Source organism: Phaethon lepturus, unplaced genomic scaffold, assembly GCF_000687285.1.
Source record: "Phaethon lepturus isolate BGI_N335 unplaced genomic scaffold, ASM68728v1 scaffold39372, whole genome shotgun sequence".
Taxonomy (NCBI): Eukaryota; Metazoa; Chordata; class Aves; order Phaethontiformes; family Phaethontidae; genus Phaethon; species Phaethon lepturus.
In genome coordinates, this window is record NW_010524804.1 from 56676 (window position 1) to 73939 (window position 17264).

General features: G+C 47.5%; 1 protein-coding gene across 1 annotated transcript in view; it reads left to right on the forward strand.

Annotated features, from left to right (window-relative positions):
* Nucleotides 1–6325, forward strand: part of LOC104617285 (nucleotide exchange factor SIL1-like) — a gene marked incomplete at its 3' end in the record, with an annotated part of 40293 nt that extends 33968 nt beyond the window's left edge. Inside the window, exons 5-6 of the mRNA XM_010282555.1 lie at nucleotides 1382–1573; nucleotides 6204–6325. Of these exons, the coding sequence (XP_010280857.1) occupies nucleotides 1382–1573; nucleotides 6204–6325 (314 nt within the window). The remainder of the gene's footprint in view (nucleotides 1–1381; nucleotides 1574–6203) is intronic.
* Nucleotides 6326–17264: the final 10939 nt, after the last annotated feature.

The window sequence follows — 17264 nt, forward strand, 5'->3', positions numbered from 1 at the left end:
AGTGATTGGGATGATGAAAACATCTTTGTATGTGTCTGGGGAGATCTTGATGTCACTGGCATGGAGTCACTGGGCAGTTCAGGCTGGACGGGACCTCTGGAGGTCTCCAGCCCCATCTCTGGCTCCAAGCACGGTCAGTTGTGAGGTCAGGGAGGTTGCTCAGGGCTTTTTGCAGTCAGGTCTTGAGAGTGTCCACTTGCAGGCAAACAGAGAATAGCAGTGCTGCCTGCCTCTGGGCTTGACGTTGTTTTGGAAGGTGTGTAGGATGTAGAAATGGTGTACAAAGCTTGGGAAGTGCTTGCTGGTAGCCAACATGGGTATCTTACAGAGAAGTGAGCTGAGTAGTGCGGTTGGCACCCCTGAGGGATGGGATGCCATCCAGAGGGACCTGGACAAGCTTGAGGAATGGGCCCATGTGAACCTCATGAGGTTCAACAAGGCCAAGTGCAGGGTCTTGCACCTGAGTCAAGGCAACCCTCGGTATCAGCACAGGCTGGAGGATGAAGGGATGGAGAACAGCCCCATGGAGAAGGACCTGGGGGTCCTGGTGGGTGAAAAGCTGGACATGAGCCGGCAATGTGCACTCGTAGCACAGAAGCCAACTGTGTCCTGGGCTGCACTCAAAGCAGGGTGAGGGAGGGGGTTCTGCCCCTCTACTCTGCTCTGGTGAGACCCCCCTGCAGTGCTGCGTCCAGCTCTGGAGCCCTTGGCACAGGAGAGACATGGACCTGTTGGAGCAGGGCCAGAGGAGGCCCCAGCAATGCTCCGAAGGCTGGAGTAGCTCTGCTGGGAGGACAGTCTGGGAGAGCTGGGGGGGCTCAGCCTGGAGCAGAGAAGGGTCTGGGGAGACCTTAGTGCAGCTGCCAGGGCTTAAAGGGGGCTGATAAGAAAGATGGGGACAGACTTTTTGGCAGGGCCTCTAGCGATAGGACAAGGGGTAATGGTTTTAAACTAAAACAGGGCTGATTTAGACTAGATATAAGGAAGGAATTTTTCACCATGAGGGTGGTGAAACCCTGGCCCAGGTTGCCCAGAGATGTGGTAGATGTCTCTTCCCTGGGAACATCCCAGGTCAGGCTGGACGGGGCTCTGAGCAACCTGCTCTAGTTGAAGGTGTGGGCACCCTCATGGCAGGGGGTTGAACTAGATGGCCTTTGAAGGTCCCTTCCAACGCAAACCATTCTGTGATTCGAAGTGGGTTCCTGGGCTTCTCAGAAGGACCCTCCAGTGCTGCCCCTACGTCTCTGATGTGCAGCAGCAAATCCATTTGCTTAGACAACCAGGTTCCCTTTGTAAATTTGGGGCTGGAGTTTCTTTTTATGTCTTTCTTGGCTATCTTTATCGCCTGCCTTCATACCTGTTTCCTTCTTCTGCTTTCAAGGCCCACGAGGAAGAGGTGAGGAAGAAGTTCCGGCCCATAGAGCAGCTGAAGGAGGAGTTTGAAAAGCTGAATGTGAAGATGGAAACAGATTATGAAATTATGGTTAAACTAATCAGCAAATTCAACAGCTCTGCCTCCACGCTGGATGAAAAAGTAGCAGCGCTTTATGATCTTGAATATTATGTTCACCAGGTAACAAAAATGCATTAGTAACTACCATGTAAAATCCAGGGGATACAGTGTCATAAACGTGGTTTTATTTTTCTTATCGGTATCAGGTAATACAAATTGCTTAATTATCATAATCTTGGGACAATAACAGACAGCAGAGGGCTATTGCAGGCTTATTTTATATCCAAGTTTGAATAAATCATTGCTTGTGCCAGTAGTGAGCAGTTTCCTAGGGGTTAGTGCTGCCTGATTTGTTGTCTGTGCTCAGGTTTTTTTTCCTTGCCATCTCCTTTTCTTCTTTTATATGCTTAATGCTACAAAATGGGGTTTTAGCTGCCATTTTTGGGTAAGTAGAGTGGTGGCTGCTAGGAAAATAATTGTTTTCTCGCTCCTTCCATGGAAAGCCTCTGTGGTTGCAGGTAGGTGCCCTTACATCAGTTTGCAGAGAATGTCTTTGTACCAGGGAAGACGACAGCCACCCAAAAACCTGTATTTTGTTTCGGCATGAGTAAGAAGTGGCACGTAGAGCCTCTCTCGCAGCTGGGCCAGTGGCGACAATGACTGAAGGCTTGGGTGAAGGGCAAGTTGCTAAGCATCAGCTGAGCTGTGCTAATCAGCTCTGTGTGAGGTTGAATATATTTCCTGAAATGTCACTTCCTCAGGTTTATGCTCACGCTTTTTTCCCCCCTTCCCTGTGATCTCTCTTGCTCTGCTTTCAGCTCGCACATTTTTACCTCCCGTTGGTTGCAGGCTGTGGGCACACCGCTCTCCTCCCTTGTGTTTGGTGCCTTCTCACGCTGCAGTGGCTTGGGTGGGTGTCTGGGCATTGAGGTTCTGTTCTGCCTTGTGGGAGAGTACTGGGCTTCTCCCTCCTCAGTGGCTGTGAGAGTCTGGACTGGACTTGGGAGAGTTTCCAGTGTCGCTCTCAGTGACTTTACCATTTCAGACGGTGAATGGGACAACCCTTGAGAGATGCCAGTGCAAGACCTCTCACTAGAAAGGCAATTCTTAAAACCAGACGTGGTACTTTGGGGGAAGGTACCTGAAGGAATGTGCTGCTGAGAGAGGGAGTCCATGCACCAGCTAATAGAAGTGTTATTTCCAGGGCTCTTTGTCTTGAATCTCCAAACTAAATCTCTGTCATACGTATGCAGAGGCTTCCTTACTGTTTGTTCTCAATGCTTTTGTTTCACTGTCTGACTCAGAGAATAAGTGTGAACAATAGGTGCCCAAAGAGCTTCATATTTATACTCCGGGCTAATTCTGCCTGGTTAAGGGTGCCAGAGCATCAGGCCAGCATGCTAAAAAGCAACCCCCAAACACCTTGGGATGCTTTGGATTCCATCATAACAGTCTGAACTATTCCAGCATAAAATCCTGCCTGCTTGCAGCACAGGATGGGGCAAACAATTTCAGAAAGGCGAGAGGAGTGGGGCAGCAGTCCCCGCTCCCTATGTGGGGACTGGAGCATCAAAGGGAACCACATCGAGCATCAAAGGGGTCAGAAAGGGGGAAATGGCGGGGAGGCTGGCAGGGAGCACAGAGGACTCCTTTGTGCATCAATCACAACGTTGCTCTGTGCCTGTGCTGTTGGGGCAGATGGCTGGGCAGCACCTTCTCATCAGGCAGGAAGCTGATAAGAAATATGACTTGTCTCTAAGCCAGCATGGCTTTTCCTCCTCTTTCTTCTTCCAGCCAGTTGAATGCGTCCAGAGCATTATCTCTGCTTGGTACTGACTTTAGCAGCACTGGCTTAATGTAATTACTGAATAGCAGCCAAATACGCTTGTGCTGCATAACCCAGGAGCATAACTCCTGTCAGGAGTCCTCTGCGGCGAGCCACAGCTGTGCTGCTGGAGGACAGGGACCCTTGCAGGTGTGGGTGGCCCAGGGCAGCGCACCCACGTGTGGGACCGATGATGGCTCTGCTGCTGCCTCTTCCCCCAGCTTCCATCTGAGTGGTAACATGCTACAGCTTTTGATAATCGTTCGGCTCCCAGCTGTCCTGTTGCTGCCTCCGGGGCACAGAATACCCTGTCGAGTGGAAAATGCCATGCCCTGCAGGGTTTGCAAGGAAAGGATGCTCTCTGCTCCGCGGCGTGGTCATGAACATCCCGGAGTGCTGTGACGTGAAGCAGCATGTGCCTCCGACCTCGCTGCGAGGGAGTGGAGGGGAGGCCGTGGCCGGTGCCGAGCCGGGGGAGACATGCTCTCTCCTGTCTTTAAGAGTCAGCCCAAGGGCTCTGTGTTTGCTCAGCTTTCGGTTGCCTGCTCTGGTTTGCTTCTCATCAGTCAGGATTCAACTTGGCATGTTTGGGAGCCCATCTTGGAGAAGGAGCAGGAAGGTTGGCTTGCTAGGTTATCTGTAACGCATAAAAACCAAATGCAAATGTGAAGAGGCCAGAGCATAACTCATTTATGAACAGAATTCACGGCGCTTGCACAGCAGTGTGTGGAGCCAAGACCCGTTCTCATGCATTGCAGGCTCTTTCTCTCAATTATTTACTCTCCTTATCTTTCTCTTTCCCCTCCTCTGACATGCTACACCATTTCTCACTGCTAATTTGCTCTCCATTGCATATGGTTGACACGCTGCTCTTCCTTGCGCTCATTTTCTAACATTTTCTCTCTCGCCTTCCCTCCCCGTTTTCTTTCTCCTCCAATTCAAAGCCGCTCCCTGAATAACTGCTGTCATATTTGCTCTTCGCCCATCCCTCTCCTCGCCCACCTTGCCTGTATACTTTACTCAAGAGCTCGTGTGATCTTTGGCTTTCTTCTGTGCCCATTTCAGCGGACTGAAGCAAGGCATGAGCTACTGCCTCACAGCATCCTCTGCTCCCCAGAGAGGTTAATGCCTTCAAGTTGTTGAGTTTGGGGGGTTTGTTGGTTTTAAAATGGTGGGGGAAGGAGCTCTCACAACAGACTCCAGTTAAAAAAAAAAAAAAAGACTTCAAAATAAGCTTTACAGCACAATTTATATTCTGTGGTTGAGGTGTCTCACTGACGCTGGGGCTGGCCTGAAGGACTCCGGTGCTGATGAGGTTACAGCGATGGTTGGTTTTACCATGACTGGTGCTGGATGCAAACTTCTGCCTGTCTATGCATTCCCGCTTGAGCAGAAGTCAATGTCCAATTCCAGCGTTAGAACAGCCTTGGAGTTTTTACAGAGGCTGAGCAATAAAAGGACCGACTGGTAGCTGAAATTGGGTTGCTGCATAGATTTCTTTGTAGACAAAGATGGGCCTGCAGAAAGTAAGAGGTCTGGCAGGTCCAGTTTATAGGGACAGTCAAAAGAACAGGCTCTGAAAGGATACAAAAGCTGCTGCAAATCCTGAATCAGCCCCAGCAGACCTGCAGAGATCGGCTTTCTGTCGCCAGCTTTGCAGAGGGACAGCAAGTGGTGGGTATTGTCCCGTTGGGGAGGAGAGATGAGCTGTAGCTCCCCAGGTGCTGCTTTGGTAAAGACATACCCGTAGGACATAAAGCTGAGTAGCTTCTTCATTCTCTTGGGTACCTAAAATATCTGACTTATGACCAATTTTGGTGAAGGTACACAGTTGAGAGAAAAATAACACCGAGCAGGAAGTCAATGTCAACTAAAAGAGTGTTCAGGCTGGAGCACGGTGCCTGAGCCCAACATACCCTGCACGCCTTGTGGTGTCTGTCCTGTCCCACTCCATCGGTGGGGTCTGCTCGCTGAAGCTGGGGAGGTTGGTTTGCCCGGCTGATAACTCCTTTTTATGTTTTATTTCCATACGCCAACATAGGCTGTTGTCTCCCTGTCTTTCAGAGAGGAGAAGTGTTGAAATTCTAAACCCGAATCTTTTGCACACACAATTCTGAGCCGTCGTCAGATTCTCTTTTAAACTGTAAAAAAATTCCTTGAAAACCAAAATGCATTGATTTGACTTTGGACTGAATTTTGTACTTGAAGCACTTTGCGCTGTTTCTCTAAATTTTGTTTGTGAGCCACTTGGAGCCCTTTTCTAATCTCTTCTCCGAGAACAGATGCCCACTGTGATTTGTGCCTGGTTAGCGCTAAGTTTGGTTGAAGTCAAAGACGGATGAATCCTCACTAACGTTTAAACTTTTCCTTACTGGCAGTTAGTCCAATATTATCTACTTTAGAAAAATCATTGCTCTGCTCAGAAAAATCATTCCCCGAGGGCAAGCTCCCAGCTGACCCTTCTGAGCAGGGACTGTTTTTTTCTTTTCACGTCCGCATGAAATTGTTGATGGTACTCATGAAAAAACACCCAGAACTGCCCATGCACCTCGCTGTGAGCAGAGGTGATGCTGCCCGTGTACCATTGCTGCTGAGAGGTTGCTGAATTACCAAAATACGTGTCAAGAATAGTTTTGATAGCTAATCAAATTATTTGAGTTTTCAGCGATGCCTTTTCCATGTAGTAATAGCTGCCTCTCAGTCGACTGTGCTTCTGCAACCATGACATCCACTGCTCACAGACAGTATTGTACAAAATTCAAGCCACAGTCGTTCCCTCTTAATTTTTAATTGCTTTTAGAACTCAGGGCTGGTTAGACTGGGAGGGGAGAAATGCTGTGCTTTCTGAAGCAAGGGGTTCTCAAAGAATTGTTGAGTGGAATCTGATGGGGGGTTTTGTACCAATGGGGACCTGCTCTCTCCCAGGTGGACAATGCCAAGGACTTCCTCTCCATGGGTGGACTCCAGCTTGTGATCGATGGGCTGAACAGCACTGAGGCTGCGCTGAAGGAGCATGCTGCCTTTGTCCTGGGAGCTGCGCTGTCCAGGTGAGCTCTGTCCCACCTGAGGTGGGAGGGTGAGAACCTCAGGAGACCAGATGGGCTCTGTGCTTCTCTTCGTCTCTTTTGATTTATTTCTAATAGCAGGAGCTGAAAGCTCTCATCCTGCGACAACCAAACTGTCTTCTCCCCTGCCTAGCCCGTTCCTTGCAGCACCACTTCCTTACCCTGGTGGTCTTCTCAGTGCGTGCTCATCCGCTTGTTAGACTTAGCCAGAAGTAATTCTATGTGGAAGCTATGATTGTTTCTTGATTTCCCTGGGCTCCTTTTTTTTTTTTTTTTTTTTTTTACAATGTCCAAGGGGAAAAATTCTGCCTTCTCTCCCCTTGGCAGTGCCTCTCTGGGGGAAGAGCTGGAGGATGGTGAAGTTACCTGCACCCCAGGGAGCACCTTTCTCCCTCCTGTTCCTTTCTCCTAGGCTGCTTTCGGACAGTGAGATGCTGATTTCAGAAAAATAGCAACTCCCATGGTCTTTGGAGGGGGGATTTTAGCCCCACAGCCATGTGCATCTGACATGAAAGGCGTGTTGATTAGACATGGGGTTAGGAACGGGGTCAGCAGGCTGAATCAAGAAGAGACCAGTCCGGAGGGTGTTTGTGGTTCATTGGAAGGTAGCTGTTGCCCAAGGGAGCCCAGTTGACCTCATCCTAGAGCATAGTGTGTAGTGCTGCAAGTGATACCCTGTGGGCTTAATGGGTTTTATTGGTACCCTTTTTGGTTTATGGGTTTTGGGGCTTTGTGGTGTGTGTGTTGCACATTCTCAGGTGCAGAGGCTTTAGAAATGCACTGGATGGACCCAAACGTCAAGGTCAGAAGTGCAGAGTGAAGATTGAAAGCCAGGACTGTTATATCTGCGTATTTCTATGCCTAAAAAGATGGTCACCTTCTCCACCATTATAAATTATTTATTGCTCAGTCTAATATATAGTCTAGAAATCTGCATTTCTTTTGCAATCTTCTATATGATGCAGTTGCTCTGCAGCATGTGTGAAGTATTATGGCCTCATGGACAGCAACAGGTACCCAGACATACACCTGAAAAGGATCCAACTTATAGTCTGAAACAGAGCTTGATTTATTGATCACAGTAAGATACATGCTTTCACATCAGAAACACAGACCCACTCTATGTTCTGGCATATCGTAATGTTTGAAACAGTACTGTAATTGTTTCCTTAGGTTCTCTAATAGCATGTAGACTCTTAATTACATGTTTCATAAAGAGAAAATCATGCAGAGGCTCTGGAAGTGTTTGTGGGTAGTTTGTGAAATGACAGATGCTATTAAATCGCTTCTTTTCTGATTTAGCTAACGTGACATAAACAAGAATCAAGAAACTAATTGTCTTGTGATACAAGTGTGTAGCAGTGGCCATGAAACTAATGCTTTTGTATAGTATTCTTCACTTAATTGCAAATGCCTTTGGACAGCAACAATCTCTTTTCTAATAAGACAACACTAAAATACTGCTTTGGAAACTTTTAGACCTTTTTTCTTTAAAATACGTTCTGACAGATGATAATTTTGAATGGTTTGGATGATGTATTGTCTGAGAGCTTAGTTCCAAAATGAGAGGAATATTATGCCTGGGTTTTGGGTTTGCTTTTTTCCCCTTGCTGTGCTTAAGCTTTCTCAATAGACACCTACATTCCAACTCGTCTGCTTTGTGCTATCTGCTTAATTTGTTTGTTCATACATTTTCTCAGCTTACTCCGTACTCCATTTAAACTGCCGGGGGCATTTCAAGTACTTCACACTAAGCATTTTCTGATGTCTTGTGTTTTTCTGAGGGGTTGTTGTTCATTTCCTTCACTCGTGGTTGTTCCTAGGGGCCTTAGTTAGGTGGTAGGACTTTCCAGTAAATGCCCAGAGGTGCCACAGCTTGCTGGGCTGTAGGAGCATCATCTGATCCGTACTTGTGTGCCTGGGGCTGGTATCAGACCCTACACTGGATGCTGAGACATGCCTGGCCAAGAGGTGATGGTCTGCTGCTCACCAAATGGGTGTGTGGCCACCTCCCAGGTCTCTTCAGCCAGGTTGGCTCAGGCCAGCGGTTTCAAGCTGGGCAAACCTTCCCGAAGGAAAATCAGAGCATGATCATAGCAGCTTCTCAGCCCAGCCCGGGAAGTCATTAACTCCTAGCGTAACTGAATCTGGAAGAGGGAGTTTGGCGTTGTCTGTAGGCAAGTTTTTTTATGTGGAAGAAAACCACTGGACCTGGAGCAGTCTCAGACGTGCTTGGGTCACATCCAGAACTTTTCAACTGTTAAAAATATCCAGGTCTTCTCCAGGTTTGCATTGTCCTTGACTCTGATGTGGTAGTGAAGCAGGTAAGGGATGGAGCAACCAGCTGCATCACCCAGGTCTTGCCTGCACACAGTCTGGCTGGCACCTGGCCCAGAGGTCGAGCTGTGCTGAAAACTGATTTAGGGTAAAAGGGTTTTCAAGTGGATCAGCATCTTGAGCCAACGAGCCAGGTGGCTGGCCAAGACGTTGGATCAGCAAAGGCAGTAGGAGGAGAAAGAGGAGGAGAAGGCACAGCAGGGGCAGCTCAGGATTTCTCCCTCCTGATATTGCTCTTACTTATTTGGTTTAAACTGGACTTGGAAAGCCACCTTAGCCTGGCAGAGTTTGGTCCTCAAGGCTCAGGGTCTAGCTGCCAGGGTGCTGCCTGCACGGACGCTGTCCTCCCGGCATCCATCTGTCTCTATCTGTGAGTCTCTGCCATGGAAGAGGGTGATCTGATGTGGAAGAAATCAAGATTTCATCTCCTGTTTCTCTTATATGCCCTTCATTTTAGGCACTTGGGTTTTAATCGCCGAGTCTGTGACCAAATCAAACATCTTTCCATCTGGTAGAGTTTTCTGAGCGGTGCCCTTATTGCAACTCTAAAACCCCATCACAGTCTTACTGTTTTTAAACCTTTAACAAAGTGTTTTCCATTCAGCAGTTTGCAAAAGTAAACTTCATTTGAACAATCCTCAAGTGCTCTGATTGCAAATAAAAGTTAAATGCACTAACAAAAATAATTGCTAGGCATGTGGGATTGTACATTTAGGTATCCATAATTCACTAACAGTATATGCCAATACACAACATTATCTGGATTTTCAGTGATTGCATTAGCATAAAAGCATGTTAGCATTTATCCGGTGGTACTAACATTTAAATATATATAAGTATGAAATATTAAGATACAGCATTTTGGGAGGCTGTCTGTAAAATGTTCTTGCATATTTTTGAAGGTACTCTCTAGTATCCTCGGATGACAATCAGCATTCGCACCGTTTGGTCCAAACATTGCAAAAATGTCAATGTTTTATGCAAAGAGGAGCTATATTAAGCTAAAAAAGATTGCTGATGAGAGAAGTGTCTTCTGATGTCCTCTAAGCTATTTACAGGCAGCATCTTCCTTTGTTCGTAGCACAGTCAGGCCTCTGCACAATTTGTATCTAGATGTTTCACAAGACTGGAAATGTTAGCCAGAAAGGATTATGCTTGTGATTAAAACCTCAATTTTTAAAAACTTTACCTCCAGGAAACATTTTTCCACACCAATAATTTGAACATTTTAATATTTTGTAATAAAAGGATTTTTGTAATCCGTTTAGAAGGGGAATAATAATTTATGTCGAATGCATTCTTGAAGCTTTTATCCCAAATGCTCCCCATACGCTTAGGGGTGAATTAGAGGTGAGGATGGAGAGAAGCTAGACCTTCAAGGCAAAGAGAAGCGGTTTGTATTTCATGGGGAGAAGGCAGAAAGAGCACAAGGTGAGATTTCGGCATGGCCAAAGTGGGGAGACAGGAGGAAAGTCGCTTGTGCAGCTGCATGGAGAGATTTGTAGTGTTTGGGCCAGTCCTTTAAAAACTCATGTGCTGTTCAAACTGGGTAGCTGGGGACAGGATTTTAGACTGATTGTTTGAGCTTGTGTTTACCGTATGTCCTAGCAGGACGCAGGGCAGCTCCCAGCACAGCCTTTTCCAACAAGCCCAGCACTACTGGGGTCTCGCTGTTCCCTCTTTTGGCCCTGAGTGATAAATGTTACAGGACTTGGTAGTGACTTGGGAGTAAACTCTTCACAGGTAATAACTCAAGCATCATCTTGTAGCAGCGTCAAGAATTTCCTAGAGATGGCTCGTGTCAGGGTATTGCTTGTCTTAACCGTTTCCCATGAGATTAAACCCCTTAAACTATGACAATGAGCATCATGAACGTCCCAGTCACCATTATTCATGTTATCCGGCTCTGAGGCTTGTTTAGAGCTTGCACCGTTTTGGCAAAGCAGAGAGAGGCATAAAACATGTATCTGCGTGTTTTTTGGCTACACTTCGAATCCCGTGTTCAGTTTTGGGCCCCTCACTACAAGAAGGACATTGAGGTGCTCAAGCATGTTCAGAGAAGGGCAACGAAGCTGGTGAGGGGTCTGGAGCACAAGTCTTGAGGAGAGGCTGAGGGAATGGGGGTGTTGAATCTGGAGAAGAGGCGGCTGAGGGGAGACCTCTTCACTCTCTACAACTACCTGAAAGGGGGTTGTGGCGAGATGGGTGTTGGTTTCTTCTCCCAAGTGATAGGACTAGAGGAAATGACCTCAAGTTGTGCCAGGGGAGGTTTTGACTGGGTATTGGGAAAAATTTCTTTACTGAGAGAGTGGTCAGGCATTGGAAAAGGCTGCCCAGGGAGGTGGTGGAGTCACCATCACTGTGTTCAAAAAACATGTAGACGTGGCACTTCAGGACATGGTTTAGTGGGCACAGTGGTGTGGGGTTGATGGTTGGACTTGATGATGTTAAAGGTCTCTTCCAACCTTAATGATTCTGTGATTCTGCTTTTCAAGATAAGCCTAAAAGAAGAGCCCAGAACGACGGGCTCAGTTGCCTCCTTGTGCAGTGCTGTGCTGGGGTGTCTGAGTAGTGCTCAGCATCATGATTTCCGGCTGGTTTTGGTTCTGCTTTCTCATCTTCTTTTCTTTGAGAGGAGGGATGGGGGAATGCTGTCTCCCCGTCCCTGCTCTATCCAACAGTATTTCGGTGGTGTCCATTCTCCTAGGGTGCATGACTTCCATGTTTTGTCAGAGAAGCACCAGCTTCTTCAGGATGTCTTTGTCAAGAGGAAAAAGCTTCCACTAGCTTTAATGATTTTTGAATTAAGTCCAGCTTTGCAATGAAACTGGTTGACGCTCGCTGCTGTTAAATAACATTAAGAGACCCAAGCAATAAACCCAGGAAAAGTAAAATTAAAGGCCTTGCTTGGACGCTGTCTTGTAAGGACATAAGAATTTCTGGGCACAGAAATAAATCTAGTTAGCTTAACAAGCACTGTCCCTACCGATTTATTTCAAATTCATCTTCATGTTCGTCCCTTCCTCCTCCAGCTTCTTTTACATCCTACAATCTTTGCCCATCTCTTTATCCATTTTCACTGTTTTTTTCAGTGGCCTTGTTTGCCAACGCCGTGTGTTTGTCGCTTCCCAGACGCAGTAATTCCAGCTCGACTCCCTGCCCGCTTGTAATTTCTTGCTTTATAGATTGTCTCTTCTATTTTTATTTGAACTCCTGACTTGTGTGGAGTTATCAGCCTCACTGCACTTAATTTCAAATTAATTTGATTGGGTCACCTCAATTTTTTTCTGTAACGATAATGAACTCAACCTATTTAGCCTTTCCCCATTATGAATAACCTTAACAAAAACTGCAGTGCAGTATAAAACTGTGTTTCATCATTATGGTTAATTACACAGAAGAATAAATCCCTAAACATTTTTCAGCATCTGAAATCTAACAAGAAAGTGTAATTAACAATTAAATAGTAAACTGCCATACTTGTGCTCTCAGGAAGACAGAGAGAGCAGACCCCATGAGAAAAATCTAGAATCCAAAGTTTGCTCCTGGTTCTGTTTTCATAAATGCTTTGGAAATTTAAATGCTGGGGAAACTCTGGTGTCTGGAAGCTGGCAGGGTGCAGCCGTGGGGGGTCGGGTGCTTGTCCCGACCCCGCGTATGTTTTTCCCAGGTGCCTGCAACTGCTGGAGAGTTGACAAGGTGGGATGGACATCTTAGCCTCACCCTGTGGGACTGGTTTTAGCATGAGGACGTTGTCACTTCTGTAGAGTGTGGGAGTTCTGGAGTGAGTCACCCCTTCCAGGGTGTCTGGGTTGGGCTGGGTGGTGCGAGAGGGGAGGACAAAGGGGTTAAGCAGTGAGGATGCAGATTGCTGCAACTGGGGTGTTTTGCCTCACATGGCACTTCAGTGGCGAGCAAACCTGCACAGTTCCCCCCCAGCACCGTTGCATTTTAGCAGTTCCCACGGGGCTCAGCCTCAGCAATGCAGGGGGTCTCTTCCTCGCGTGTCCTTCGCACAGAGGTGAGCACTCCCAAGCCCTGCGGGCTCTCACTGGTCTGCTCGCTGTTGTAAAATCTGCATGAGGTGGCCTGCCTGGAAAACACAGCCCTGCAGAAGAGCCGGTGCTGCCTGGGGACGTGGCAAGGGCCAGGAGCGCTGGGAGGCTGCTCCGGCAGCGCTCAGCAGCACCCTCTCTTTAGCAGGGAGGTCAGTGATGCAGCCTGCAGGAAAGACTCATCACAGCCAGGTCATGCGTTACATAAAACACATTGTTTCTGTCTCTTCTCATTTAGTAAATGCTCTCCGCTAAAGCATTTGAGTTATTGTGGTAGTTTCCACTTAAAATATGCATTTGGACTGGGTAACTAATCACTTTCTGGAAAAAAAAACAGATCAAACTTGCTGTTTCTCAATGTAGACTTGGTTTCATCGCTGGACGCAACACGTGTTCTGCTGTCTCTTCAGCCACTCTTTATTCATCATCTGTGTTTTCTGTTTATCCTTTTTACTGCAGCCTGTGCACTCGGCTAATGGCTTCACAAGCTTCAAAGATTTTCCTACCTAACACCTACATTATTCTCCTGACCTGCTGTGTCTTTCCCATGTTGCGTGCTCTCCGCATTCCCTCCAAGTAAGAGGTGCAAAACACTCCACAAAGAAGAGGCATCTTGCATCTACTCTTTAATCACAGCGTATGTACAGGAGGCTGTAGCAGCCCGTTGTTAATGCATTTGAGAAGGGAGGTTGAAAAAGTGCATTGAATAAAGCAGCGAAAAATGGGAGGAAGACGAGCATGAGAGCAGCAAATGCAGGATCCAGCCTCAATTACGTACCTGCTTCCAGCAGAGTTTGGGGTGGACAGAACTGACCCAGCGATTACGATTACCACTATTGTCTGAGCTTGTATAGGAGGATCCAGATCCCATCTCTTCCTCTGTAGGTCCTGCTGTGTGCGCCCTTCTACCCCTTTCCTGATTGCATCTTTTGTTGGTTTTAATTGCTGGCAGACTGTACGCAGTGAGCATGCAAAGGCAGATCCAGCCAGGTTTGCGGTGTGAATGGTAGTGGCAGAACTGGGCTTTTGGAGGAGTCTTGGGGGACTGCCCTTAGCTCTCGTGGGTTGTCTTCTGGATTTAGCCTACTCACCGGCCCTCTGTTGTTCCCCTACTCTTCCCCTTGTGCTGAGAAGAGGAAGGCAGAGCTGCTGGACCCAGAGCTTGCATAGGAAGCAAAATATCATAAGCCAGCAGCTGCAGGCTTTTGCAGCATCTAAGACTGGCCCTTGCCTATCCTGACTGAAGATGGATCAAGTCCCAGCAAGTGACCTTGTTCCCAAGTTGGCATCTTCCAGCCTACCTGGTCTCCTGAAACGGTGTTTTGATAAGCTTTGCCTCATCTGTCTGTTTGTGTACTTTAAGATTCATTGAAATGGTTGCTTATTCATCCATGAAGACAGTTCCTTAGGTCTTCCACCAGATTGCTGCCCACCTCAGCCCCTTCAAGGCTCTGCAGGTGTTTGAATGGGGTGATGTTCTGCGGAGGGAGAAAACAGCTTTTACTGGAAATTACCTCTTTGAAGAAACTCATCATCACTGTTGACTACTTGCTCTTCCCTCAGGTGCTGACATTCTGTGTCTCCTTGTGAGCTGGATTTTGATCTCTCTTTATTTTAGATGATCCTATTTCTGCTTAAAAGGAGATGTCCATCAGAGGCCCTCAGAGTTGCCTGGTATGTTTTGGAAGGGGATGACTCTCTGGCTTGGCTGTCTGAGAAGCCATGCAGACCTCTGAGCCCTGCCGGTCAGGGAAGCAAATCTGTGGCCACAAGACACCTCCGGGGAGCTGGACTGATGGGTGGCCCCCTCCTCACGGGGCAGCTTGGTGTCATCACGCAAGTTGGAGAAATACTATCACAGCCACTTCCCGCCGAGTCTTAGCCCCTTGACACCACTGCATGAGCCCTGAATAGATTTGAAAACTAATTTGCTGCTCAGAGCATCAATAGAAGTACGTCACTTGTCCTTTCTGCTGCATTTAATGAGCTTTCCAAGGTACTGCAGCCAGTTCCAGAAGGCAACCGTCAAAGGATTGCGTCTTCGCTTCCATCAGAAGTGTCTAGCTGTCCCTCCAGCACACTTCAGTTCTCACAGATTCTCTCTGTTTTTGTCTCTTATGAATTTAACGTGGAGTGCATTGTATAATTTCTTGCAACCATCCTTTCCAGACTACCTCTTCTTTTTTTCTTTTTTTATGAATGCCCAGAAAACAGGGGATGGGAGAGACAAAGGACTCTTCCAGCAGTGAGATGGTGTTAGCTGGAGCCCAGGCAATATGTGGGTCACAGTAAACGTCCTGTCATGCTGCTTCTCTCCACGTTCATGACTCTCTTAGTTATCCTCTCCTGTTGCCCAGATATACCTGTTCCCTTCTGTTAATCATCCTGGAGCTGGCCTGTGCTTTTGAGCATCCCTGCCCACATCAGTCTTGATCACCCAGATGGGACCGTGTCATTGCGTGGGTGAGGAGTGAGTGAATGCATTGGTGCTGCTGGACCGACAGCCGGGAGACAATGGGCCCAGCCCCACGGTGGCTGTTTTGAGGGACAGGTAGTTAATCCTTAAGCTCCATCTGCTGAGGTCAATAATTAGGGCTGTTGCTTTGTATAAACCACTAGATCAACATAGGAATTGCCTTATTAAAGTGGATGTGCAGGCCTGGCTGGCTGGAAAGCCCCCGTGGCTGGATTTTGCAGAGGTAGGAACAAAAAAACCTGGGGTGGTAACAGTACAGTAACATGCAAATGAGGTTTCCCTAAGCCTTAAGTGGCTAAAACCTGCCATACGTGATGAACCACAAGGTCTCTTGGGTTTTTTTATCTATTTCTGTCAGTGCAACGGAGAGGGTTGAAAAGGGTTTCTGGATTCTGGTCCATGCTTGGTGCAACAGGGTGTTTGCTGCTGCCATCCCTCTGGTCAGCAGCTGTGCATGTGAGCGTTTCTGATCCACCTCTGCACGTTCCTCACCTCCCTTTGGAAGCAGATTGTGTTACATTTCCATACATACTCTGTCATAAAAGCCCATAAATATGATTTCAGTGTGTTTGCATGTCTTGTAATGAGCAGGTATTCACCTGAGTTGTTTTCCAAATTAATACCTTCCTGCTTTTACTTAACAAGATCTTTTTCCAAGCTGAGAATGGTAATGACTCTGAAATTTTCTTTTTAAAAAATGCATTTTCTTCTCAGGAACGTAATATTGAAATCTGTCTTAATTTCAGTTCAACTAGTGTGTGAAAACACACGGTGAGGCATTATTAGTCCCTGAAGGAATAAAGACAGATGGAGCCCAAAATGGAATTGACTTTATGATTAATTGAAACCTTCAAGAGTGGAGTGGAGTCAGGGCTTGGTCCTACCCTGTCAGCATCTGGAGATCAATTCAGCCGGCGTGAATCTCCACTAGTGCAGGCTGAGGAGCTCAGCAGGAGAAATGTTGCTTGATAGATTCAGCCCTGGATTGTCCCCTTCCAGGTGGGACCTGTTGCTGGAGGAGGGCTGGTGGAGCGGTGGAAGCTGTGCACGGGTCGGGGTGATGGGGAGGGCATCGAAGGGCGTATGGGGTCCTTGGCGTGTGATGACGTGCTTTTAGTAATGAGCTGCTATTTCTGGCCTCGAGCTTCCCGCAGCTGTGCACAATGGCTCTTGTGTGACTGCCATGATGGAGAGCAGAGCTGGGAGGAGGGGAATATTTTGAGGCACGTTCCAAAAAACTTGGGAACGGGAATGTGGAGGTATGGAAGTGGCGTGGGGGGGACAGCGAGTTCAGGCTCTGCTCTGGGCTCCTGCTCCACGTGCGACCCAAGCAATTCCCTTGGGCGCTGTGGTTTCACGTCCTTGCCTGTGAGATGGGGAGGGTGGACCTGCCCCTCGAAAGGGAGTAGTGGAGAAATACCAGGTGGTTGTATCTGCACTGGCTTTGGCATTAAGTGGATGTTTCTGAAGTCTGTAGCCGCAAACTTTTACAGCATTTCTAACATACCTGCTGGAAAGGAGCAAGAAAAGATATTGCAGAAAGGAGGTCTCTCCATCATATTTTGGGAGCAAGTTCTCCCCGTTCAGCCTGGTTTTATACCTTGGACCACGACCATGCTTACACGGTCGGCAAGTTCTGAGCAGCTACAGTGAGGGAGAAGCAGCAAGTGAAGTCAGAGTTGCTTTGCAGAGGCAAAAACAGGTCAGTTACGGAGTTATGTCAGCATGTCTGTCCAGAGAGGGTACGAAGGTGATGGTCAAGTGCAATGGTGGCAGCCCCAGGAGATGGCCCAATTTCCCACCCCGTGGCTCAGTGCTCACAGTTGATCTTCCCTCTGTGCACGGGATTGTGCTGACATGGGGCATGCTTGCCAAAGAGAGGATTTTGTGGATGCCTCCACCTTAGCTAGCTGAATGAGGCAGAAGGGTCTAAAATAATTTCGAGAAGGATTTGGTGTAGAAAGTTGATGTTGCTTATGGAGATCATGGTTTAAGGTATGCAAAGTGGCCAAGGGGCCCATGGCTGTGACTGTGCTTGGCAGGTCTGCACTCC